The 11662-nt window shown below is 33.3% G+C and overlaps 1 protein-coding gene across 2 annotated transcripts; it reads left to right on the plus strand.

Annotated features, from left to right (window-relative positions):
* Window positions 1–863: 863 nt before the first annotated feature.
* On the plus strand, window positions 864–11416 carry LOC105340204 (5-hydroxytryptamine receptor 6). 2 transcript variants are annotated; one of them, XM_066079362.1, is made up of 3 exons: window positions 894–1017; window positions 3694–3991; window positions 10099–11416. In XM_066079362.1, the coding sequence occupies exon 3, from the start codon at window positions 10165–10167 to the stop codon at window positions 11296–11298; it is 1134 nt and encodes a 377-aa protein (XP_065935434.1). In that variant the 5' UTR covers window positions 894–1017; window positions 3694–3991; window positions 10099–10164; the 3' UTR covers window positions 11299–11416. The 2 variants fall into 2 exon arrangements, with proteins under 2 accessions (XP_011444452.3, XP_065935434.1); XM_011446150.4 differs by lacking the exon at window positions 3694–3991 and having other exon boundaries at window positions 864–1017.
* Window positions 11417–11662: the final 246 nt, after the last annotated feature.

Raw genomic sequence — 11662 nt, forward strand, 5'->3', positions numbered from 1 at the left:
TACCGAGAGCTCAGTGCCCACTAATATTCCATATCTAGCTTCGTTAACAACAAGACGCGGAGCCGATCGATCCTGATGAACGCGCGAAGGCGAAAAATAATTAAACCAGATTCGGGGGTTGCTTTAAAAAGATTTTTAATAGCAGTAAAGTGATTTGGAGATCATTGGATGCTTTCTTTCCAAACAATTGAGCAACGGACACGTCTCAATTTGCAACGATCAAATCCATGATAAATAGGAAAGAACATCTCGAAAGTCAGTTATTCTAAATGTATTACACTTACGACAATGATTATACGTTAAACTTTAGATTTTTGGTAATTTTTGTCTTTAATTTATAAAGCTTAATGATAAAAAAAAATATCATAATGACGTATTTTGTTAATTGAAAATTATTAAATTTTCCGTTTGTTTTTCCTCCTTCTCAAATCGACGTCAAAAAGTTTGGACGTTATTCGGACCTTGGTCCAGGATTGGCAGGTTTATTCTGGAAATATTTCAAATATTTGTACGTGACTACATTGGGTGATTACCTTGTCAAGGCACTTTTTAATTCGATCTCCCTGCAAGTCATTCTATATATCTATAATACGAATTAAAACTGCTAAAGGCGTTTCAAAAAGTTAAAGTGATTTAATATCGTCCAAAGATCTTAAAATAGATAGAAGTTGGGTTTTTTCAAAATAGATTTTTTAAATGGATCAATATTTGATATCTTTTTTTAAAACATACGCGATTTTTTTTTCTTTATAAAGATTCTTTAACTTCATGTTTACTAAGTTCCTTTTTCTATTTTAAACACAAATGAAAACAAAACCCCTGTACGTTTTAACTAAAATAGAAACGCGAATCTGCGGGTTTCTATTTAGAGCAATAATTGATTTCATTCATTTGGAATCGGCAGACGTCTGTTAGTTTGTTATGCCGCTGTGAAATCTGAAAATAACAGCGTTTTTTGTAACTGTGGAAGAAAGATCATTGTTATGGATTTATCAGATCGTAAGCACTCTTAAAAAGGTAATTTCTATAACCAGCACATTCTCTCTCTCTCTCTCTCTCTCTCTCTCTCTCTCTCTCTCTCTCTCTCTCTCTCTCTTCTCTCTCTCAACTATACACAAGAATCTGAATTTCTTTTGATCAACAATAAGTTAACTATTGATTTGAAATTACTTACAGTAATGCACAATGTATTACTATATAATAACTAAAAATGGTAGGTTGGGGGGTTGAGTTAGTTTGGGGATGGAATACGTTTATGTTTAACTTTTTACATTGCCTTATCGTGTGGAAGGATTATCAGCAAACTCTATGTTGACTCAATTCTTGGGGGGAAACGGTCATTAGTACTATAAAATAATAAACCACGTCCTGGCCTTCTTCCGGATTTTCTTTGTCCTAGGGAAATATGAAACGATTGAAATCTACTTTCGACTATGGCTTATTTGTTTATTTGTTCGGCCTCGAGCTTTTCGCTTACATGTACATACAACGAAAAAGGTAAATTTTGTTGCTGTGGTTGCATGCTATTTTCAGTTACTATTACAAAAGAAATGTTCGTTATAATTGTTAATTGATCGATGAATTGTACAGCCATTTCGGTAATTAATGTGCGAGTTGGTTGCATGCAAGACTGGCGTATACTTTATACTCGCATAGGATTAATTAATAGAAAAAGGTCCTGCTTTTAAGCGTCCGTTGTTATTAAGAGACGACTCAACATTGACTTCTTGAAGAACATTGGTACATGTATGCGACTCATTGACCAGTGCCTGTTTATCAAACCAACATTATTGTTATTTGGCATTTGTTTTCGGTCCTTATTATAATTTTTTCATTTGTTAAATTTTGTTTTGGTTTTAATCGTTCTTTTTTTTTTTGGTTTCATCGTTTGTTTTTAATTTTCATTTTGCGGCTATAGCAAAACTAATGCAGTTTTTTCAATACGGTCAATACGTGCATTGAGAAAGCTGATGCCAACGTCTCTCTTAAAGACATGTCAAACAAAAAAGAAAAAAGTAAAAAAAAAAAATTGAACACAAGTTTACGATTTTCCGCAGTCAAAGATCATTGATTCATATTTCTATTCCATGTCTGTCTTTACTTTATCTTCATTGCTTTCTTAAACATTTCAAGATAGTTTTAAATATCTCTCTCTCTCTCTCTCTCTCTCTCTCTCTCTCTCAACCCTACCCACACTATAATTTTGTGTTCGCTGTAATATGTTAAGTCTTATTTTAAAGCTTTTCGTTGATCCAAAATACATGGTTCCTCATAATTGTCAAAATGCATTGTCATCGTGAACTTGGTGAGAAGTCGATTGATTTTTTAAAAGGCTGAGCGGTATGTATGCTACCATATTAAATGCACAGTTATAATAAAGTAAGAATATCCCATTACACTGTTTCCCCGAGGGTGCTATAAAAAAGTAGGAAATTATTGATTATGTCACTGTATCAGCCGACCTACAAAGTTAAAAATTGGTTTAAGGTCAGGTCGTAGAATTAATTAATTATGTATCAATTGGCGTGTTTAGCTTCTGGTACTAATTAGAACGTGTACACGGTTCGATATGTCCACACTTGATTTACCTTTTTTTGCGATGGAAAATTAGAAACCTTTACCACACGTTAATTTGAATATATCAATAAAGCAGAATTAAATTCTTTTATTAAATTTATTTTCACTGGAACTCATTCAATCACAAGGCGCCTTTTCCAACCCCAACTTTTCGTAGGATTTCAGAATTTTTAGTAAATTGTTTCGATTTATGATTTTCACAATTTATTTATACAATTAAACAAAAAGTGGGAATTTTTAGTTCATTAGGTCAGATAGTACAATGGATTTTTTTTAATCTAGAGATCATGTTGATATTTTACATTATTTCTCTCTATGACACCTAAACTACCCACTTTTTAATCACTTAATTAATACGTCAGAGGAAAACAAGCCAATTTTATAAACATATTGTCGAAAAAGGAATGTCAAAGTTTTAAAATTTACTTGAATTTGACAGCGGAAGAGCATTTACAACGGAGACAATGACAAAATGTAGGAGAGGACAGTACCTACCTTTGTATGTAATCAATAATTTTGTGTTTATCAATGAATGTAATCTAGAAAATCTGGTATCACCTTATTTTGAACAAACACTAGCAGCTACATGTAACAAGAGAACGTAACATTTGCAAATCCTCTTTTTACATACATGTATATATGTGAAAGAAACTCCTGGAAATGTCGGAACAATGTGTGTTAACTCATGTATGCGTTAACCATCATTGATTCCTATAGGACCTGGTACTATTTTTTTCTTCCGAAATGCTAGAACATCCTTCAATAACTGCACGTGACAGCCCTAATTGGTTTACGTAATGCCCAGTGCGGCTTATTTGATTTCTTTTTTTCTAAAACAATTGACACCGAAAATTGCTTTCTCCTTCGGTTTTATTCAAAATTTGCTTTCCCTTGTTTCTTCTTTACAATAAGCGTAATTCTCTTGTCGTTATCCGCCCATCGTACAAGTGCGAGGGATAATAGCATGGAAAAGTATTCCCCATTTTCAATTGTTATGGTGACATAATCAATTACCTTCAAATCAGCGTGGGCATTTATTTTTCCTATCAAATCGAATCGAAGAGTAAAATTGGAAATATTCTCGTACTCCCTTGGCTTTTTTCTCCTTGTTCATAGGACTGCAATCCTCTCTTCGATCGGAACACTACTACAGGCGGGTTTGTACTGGCTCTGACTTTTATTGATGGCAAAAGCTCCTCACTCACAAGAGGACCTGAAAGTGAAAAAGAAGGTTATTTTGTTAAATAACAAATAACGTAAGAGTTACTCTTGTGATAGAGCATATTCTTTTGGAACTTACTCTGCAAGAGTGCCTGCCAATTTACAGAAATTGTAAACACTTCTTTTGGAGATTACCACCAGAAAATATAGATAATTTTGTGCAGGAAAGATTAGTCAAGTTCACACGTTTGAGGTAAAATTATGCTGTTTTTATTATATTTCATTAATATATATAAACTGCTTTCCATGATCTATTTCATTTAAAAAAATAAACTTCAAATGGAATATTGAGAAATGATAAATCAATTATTCATCTGCTATTTTAATTACTTTTCTTCGGATCACTCACCCTCTTTTGAATTATTTATTACGTACATGTGTTTTCTATTTATTATAAAGAATTCGTATAAGGGCCCTCTACACCCTATTACTTACATGAACATTGTATTGTCACTAGACAGATGGTCACAATTGTGAGATTTTAAAGAGGCTGGGTGGTCGTGGCCTTTTTTAGGCTATATTTACCCCCTTTTAACGAAGAGCTATGTATAAAGATATAGGAAAGTGTTCACATTTTAAATCCGAAATATATGGATTTTTCCTTTACTAAATGATAGTTTATGTCCAAAATAGAACCATTTTAACAAGAGCTTGAACTTTGGGCAGTTGAGTTAAACAGCAATGTGACGTAGGCCTGTCTATTTCATTGTCAGCCACTTAGCCACGGCTCTCTGAAATCAACAAGATTTGTCTGGCTTTTGAGCTTAGACTACGCAATCATTTCATATTTCGCTTTAACTTGTTTTGACGCAAGAAATAGATAGCTACGTCCCTGAAAGTCCAAGGCCTTGTTAGAATGGTTCTATATTTTCTAGTTTAGGTTTAATTAAGGCTGATCTGCATGATGGCTAATTTGTTGACTATCCAGTATCTTTAATGTCTTGTGATCTTATTTCCGTGTTTATCTATATACATATATTTATGTTGTTAAAACTACGTAAGTAGATAAAAAAAATATCTCAGTACATGTACAGACCAGTGAAATCCTGTTTCTTGGAGGTTAGGAACTTTCATTTTTATAAATCGTACTACAATCATATATTTTAGTTCTAAATTTTTATTTGTTTTGTCTTGTTCGAATGTTACATTAATTTTTAGAAGACTTAAAGGGACTTGGACACGATTTGACTTAAAATTTTCGAATTTTATTTTTTCATTTTCAATGTTTATACTGATAAATATAGAAGTTTATAATGCTATGTCAAAATTTGAAAGTCAAATATCAAATTATAAGCAAGATACAGAATTCATAATTCTTTGTTTGTAAACAAAGCTCAATATTGTTATTTTTTACATATGTGTTGTATTGGTGTAAGTTTCAATCAAATGTATCTTTCTTTTGTTGATAATAGTATTTATGAAGATATTGAATTAGTTTAAATTGCTTATACATGTCATGTTGTCTAAGAAATGGTTATTTTCTACATTACATTTTTTGTAAACAACTATAAGACTCGAGCTTTGTTTACACAACAACCAATTCTTACCTCTGTAGCTTGCTTGTAACTTGACTTTAACATTCAATATTTTGGTCAATCATTTAAAATGCACCAGTTAACCATTTTATACATAAAAAATAAAAATAAGATTTTTGATCTTAAATCGTGTCTAAGTCCCTTTAAAGGGTATATTTGTAAACTGATTCGTATTAATTTGTGAAACTTGTTCTCAAGTTAACGAACTCAAACACAAAATTTCATTATTTTGTCTGCTTGATGAACAAAAGTTCCAGAGGGGTATTTTTTAAAATTATTTTTTACGAGTACTTCATAAATGGAATGATAATAATTCTTATGAAAAGAAAGTGAAGGGATGGTGTTGAAAAACAATATCAAAACAAGGAAGGAATTTACAATATTCTGCTCCTGCTAATTGGAAAAACAGTAAAAACGTGTTTACAATACAACACCAATCTCAAAAGACATAAAACGCCGGATAACGAACCAACATTGACTAAATATTGCTTTATTTCATCAAGAGGGACCCATTATTGAGCAGTTTCGCAGAATTTTATGATAAAATACATTCGTAAGATACTCGATATTTCAGGAATTTAATACTCACGCCAAGCACCCGCTCTAAAAAGTGAAAGTAGGCCGCCGTCATGATTAATTAATGATTTTGTGCATGGCGTAATGAAGCTATTTATTTGGATTGTCACCAGATAAGTCGCTTGATTACCTAATTAATGAGTGATTGGAAACATAGCGATCTTATCGATGTTTTAACGTGCCGCAAATTCATCGAGGATTTGTCCCATTTCTCATCGGGGTTTTTCTCTTCTTTTTATCCCCAATGTTTTGTAATTAGTTTTATGTAGAATTCGACATTTCTATCCTTGTTATTTAATCTCAGGAATGACTTAACATTTTTTTCACATAGCTTTCAACTTTGATGAAAAACAAAGTGCAGTAGCCAAGTTCAGAAAGACGAAATAATTCTCCCAAAAAGCATAATGTTTAGAGAAATGTGTTTATTTCCTTTTAGACAATCTGTTTCACAATCTATTTCATTCAATGACATTTGATAGTTTCGATGCTCATTCTTTGCATATATAATCGCGTAGCGCATGATGCGTTACATAATTATAGTGGAACATATTTTTTGTAAATAAACTCGCGCAACTTAAAATTTAAACTGAAAACAAACATATTCTTGTCGAAAATCGCTGCCAATAATAAAAAATAGACCAGAGAATGTCCATTTTCGCTCAGCTTACCTACAACTAATCAATTTTATTATCCAGATAATTAATTAAGTTTTGAGAATACAATGTATATACAAGACAGTGCGTAGACATTGGGGGGGGGGGGGGCATGAATCTTCATTTATGGTAGTTTCGTTAATGGACAAGCTTCTTGATAGGAAAATGTGATCTTCTCTGCGTTCACATATCAACGACAGGAGAAGGGTGATTCGTTATCCTGTAGTCACGTGATTCTGTTCGTATCCGCTCACTATTCACTGTATTGAAATGCATGAGAAAGAAGTTTTCCGCTTAAGATCTCCAGTTGCTCGCACGAGTAGCAAAGAGGTTTGCTCTCTCCATTGCTGCATCAGAAGTATCCGTTTTGTTTGAAATCACTCATTTCAAAGAACAGTTTAGAGTACATCGCTCCATTTCTTTGGGTTATCTTGTTTCTTTATGTTCAAATTTTAAATATTTCTGTAGGATTGAGTATATTGTACGAGGTTCCTAGCTAATGCTTTTTTGTTTTGACTGAACTGGGTTCGTTGAATGAATGACGACGAAAACAAATTAATAAACATTCGATAGCAATAAATGTTCACTCCTTAATGCCGGAATGATTGGAACCATCGACAGCAGCAAAATTTGTCACGAGTAAACGTGTATATATCGTGCCGAGTTTATTTTTAAATTGTTATGGCCACCATTCCCATATAGTTGTTAAAAAACAATTATTTCAAACAAATAAAAAAATCCATAAAACAGCGACGATGAAAATGTATGATATGCATACATGTAGAATAGATGGAAAGGAAATAACATTACAGCATTTCAAACATAAAACAAAAAGAATGATATAACGACCATGTATTACCTGTTCACGCACAAAAGCACAGATGGCGACTCGTCTGAATAAGAATCGAATTTATGCCGAGATCGTTCTGTGGAGTAGAGTAGAAATCAAACAAATCAAACGGCCACTGGAACAAGTTACATGTGAGCCAATGCTCACTAGTTATACCCCCGCTCTAGTATACAAAACAAGCGAAGTCGCCATTGGTTCACTTTACAGTTATTTGACATCAAATTTGTTTTGAAATGAATCCCACCATATGGCATATCTAAACAAAAAGTGTGTGTTAAAATTTCAAGCATCTGCATTCAATAATTGTTGAGAAATCTTTGACTAAAATATGTTTTCGAAAATTGAGACTATGAATAAGTAAGTCCTCATTTAACAAGAAGTTGAAGGGAGGGGATAGTTGACCTTGGAGTTATTCTTTGTACATAAAAGAATCCCTTACCATGCATATATGCGATGCTAGATGCACAACGTATACTTCGTACGATTAAATTAAAAATTCGTTAAAAATTAATACGAGTATTTGACTAAGTTCTCTTCAACAATTTTTTAAAAAATGCTCACGTTTTTAATTTTCCTTAGCATTATTAAATTTTAGAGTTACAAAGGAAATGGCTTTATAATACACTTTTCCCCCCAACGATTTACGAGAGGTCATAATTTTATGTACACGAGGAAAATAAATCTCATAAAAGAATATTGCCGATATTGATATTATGTCTCATTATTTTTGTTCCTATATCAATGGCTTGTAATCTCGTCTTCTTAGATTAAAGTCATACATGCTGGCTTTCTTTATATATTGATTCTGGAGTATGGCTCACGTTTTAAGACCTAACTGTACATAATATTGTACAGTTCGTGTTCATTCGATTATACCAGAGAGAGAGAGAGAGAGAGAGAGAGAGAGAGAGAGAGAGAGAGAGAGAGAGAGAGAGAGAGGGGGGCATGTTATTTAAATAATTCGAATAAAATGATTTTGGAACAGTGTAATGCTTTTTTATTCGAGGCAATTACTTTTATTTGAGTTTTTTTAAGACTGTTCCAATCATATTTGCCGTTGCGTGAGATCTGTATATTGTCATTTAAATGCTGCACTGAATTCTTGACAGGGTTGTTTAACATCCTTTGTGCCGTTTCCTGATAGATAGAACAATTCTATTTGTGGTCCAAAGTATTAACTTTTCATGCGGCAAATCCTCACTAAATTCGAATGCAACGACAAAATAGAAGTCTTCCAGATCATAAACCAGATTGCTGACTGCGATGACTTTGAAATCATGAAATAACGCTGTCATTTTTTGCGTGTTATGGCTTCAATTCTCATACTGGTTGTTCTCTTCCTTGTCGCAGGTATATGCCTTTGGAATAATTGAAGTACAGTGTACTTTGGTATCGTGTAGGTGAAAAACGTTGTCAGCAGGCTTATAGGTGTATTTTGTTTAAATCAGATATGTACGCCCATGATTATTTTTGTATTCTCACGAGATCTTCAGTTCAGAAGAGTTCACTTTGTCAAGTTTTTATTAAAAATGTTTTGTTAATTCATATAAAACTGTTTGTATTAATCGATTTGTTTATAAATCATTATCATATAGCTCAGTGGTAAAAGTATCGGGCTTGTGACCCAGATCATGAGTTCGAATCTTCCAGGGGTTTTTGTTCACATTTACTAAATTAAATTTTTTAAGTCATATTTCTCCTAAAATTGCATTATTTTCGCCTATTTGATTTATACAGTTCTTTTGCATTTTACAATCTATCATTATCAAATAATTTTCTGTTGATTTGAGAAAATTTAGTAAACCACCTTAATCAAAGAGAGAGAGAGAGAGAGAGAGAGAGAGAGAGAGATTTTATGAAATTGCCTTCGATGTTTGAGTCACTGAATGCATTTACGTTTTTGGTACACTTGAGAGCAAAGGACTGGCATTACAATATCAAAAACAATAAAAATCATAACGGGTTTTCATGCTGTATGCGTATGCAAAGTTGGAAGTGGTACATGTGTGTGTGTGTATATATATATATATTCTAACACATGAATTTAAGTGTATATTCCATGTCCATGTATTGGAAGATTTAACTTGTACAGACCGATACAAGATATATATTGTTGAGAAGCTTATTTTCTTAAACTACTGGTTATTTTTAGAGTTCGTAGAATTTTCATTGGGTTTTTTTGTGTATGTGTTTGTGACACTTAACGTCATGTGCATGCGCGACCAATCATTGACGACGGTGACGTCGGAGCAATTAACTTTAAATGAAACTAACGGCTCTGCAAATCCGGAATACTCTACAAACCAATCCCAAATGCAGTTGATTAAAAATGCATCGAACATGCTAATGGTATTTTTGATGGAACTATTTTCTTTTCGAGCATGTACCTTTATAGATGGTCGCATTATTGAACTAATTAATCATACATGCACATTTACACGAGTGTCATGGAAAAATAGTGTAACAGTTGAATTACTCAAATATCTCAGGTTAGTTTGAATGACGCACTGAGAACAATAGTTCATTGAATAGTAAGCTAATTTGACGACCAGATTTTGGGCATTTTTTCAACATATACATAGTTTTTTCGTCTTATATCAAAGCAGGTTTTGCAGTTTTGCACAATCGATATTTACTTGATCTTGCTGCTCTTTATTTTACAATATATCTTTTGTTTGCCATGCAGATAAAAGGAAGCAAAGGATGAAGCGAACAGTGGGAGAATCTTCATCAGTAGTACCGTGAGAGTTTAATGGAAAAGGTTGTTTTTCCGTCTGGACACCAAAAGAGGCCCTACATGATTGTTAACGACTCCCTCGTCGTTCTGGAAAATTCAGGAACAAATTGGTCAGTTACAAACAGGGACGAAAATTCAGACATTTTTCATCCAAATGCAGGAACAATCATCTTGGGTGTTTTCCTATTCCTCCTGATATTCTTGACCATTCTTGGGAATGCGTTGGTACTGATTGCCATGCTTTTGAAAAAGAAACTGCGTACGGTGTCCAACATGTTTATTGTGTCTTTGAGTTTCACCGACTTCCTATTAGGTTCCATTGTCATGATACCGGCGGCACTCCAAGAACTGTTCAATGAGTGGGTTCTAATTCATGAGTTCTGCCCAGTGTGGGTATCATTTGATGTCATGTTGAGTAGTGCTTCTGTACTAAATGTCTGCCTCATTAGCATTGACCGATACATTTCCATTATTACCCCTCTACGATACAATACAATGATGACCTTTAAAAAGGCATCTTTAATGCTGGCAGGAGTTTGGAGTATAGCCGTTTTGTCGTCCTTTGTTCCCATAATGAACGGCTTTCACAATCCAACCGTTCCCTCGTTGAAGAATTTAACTTTATTTTCCAGCACGCCGCTTTGTTTGTTTATTATCAACGGCACTTACGGTTCAATCGCGACCACTGTAACTATTTTATGTCCAATTATCATAGCTATTGTTCTCTATTATCGCGTTTCAAAGGAAGCCAAAAGACAAGCCTTTTTCGTCAGCACTCTTCTGACTCCAGGAAATGTTTTGTTAAGACAGCACGTCCCAGCGAAACATTTGAGGGAGCCCTTTACCCGGAAGGCAACTGTGACGCTAGGGACAATTGTCGGTGCTTACGTCACAACATGGTCCCCGTTCTTGATTGCCAATATTGTAGAAGGATTCTGTCAATGTATTCCAGGGAAAATATTTACGTCTTTCGTGTGGCTAGGTTATTGTAACAGTTTAATTAATCCCATTATTTATCCTTTATTCATGAGAGATTTCAGAAAAGTGTATGTCTTAGCTTTATCGAAATGCTGTCCATTTCTACATAAATTAGAGAACTTCCGAATTGAACAAACATTGTATAAAGGTATACGAACCCCAAATCGCTAATCATTTTCATATAACGTTATTGTTTTGTTTTTACACACGAAGTGTTATGTTGTTATAAGATATATGCTTTTGATAATATGAACTGTTATTTAAATAAATAGTATGTGATGTTTCCAAGTACAATGCATTGTTGTCTAAGAAATTTTATTTCATTTTTTGGGGTTTTCATAATTCTAAATTCAGTCACAATTTTTTGAAACCATACAAAATTGTCCAGTTCGGTTTTTTATACCGCATGTATTTTCTGATTAATTTGACACTTATCTATAAAATTTATCACACACAAATTTTGAATAACAATTTATAAAAGTTAAGGTTAATAATTTATTTTTCTCTGATAGGTGAGCATATACATGTTTACTAT

The sequence above is a fragment of the Magallana gigas genome, chromosome 3 (assembly GCF_963853765.1).
Source record: "Magallana gigas chromosome 3, xbMagGiga1.1, whole genome shotgun sequence".
Lineage (NCBI taxonomy): Eukaryota > Metazoa > Mollusca > Bivalvia > Ostreida > Ostreidae > Magallana > Magallana gigas.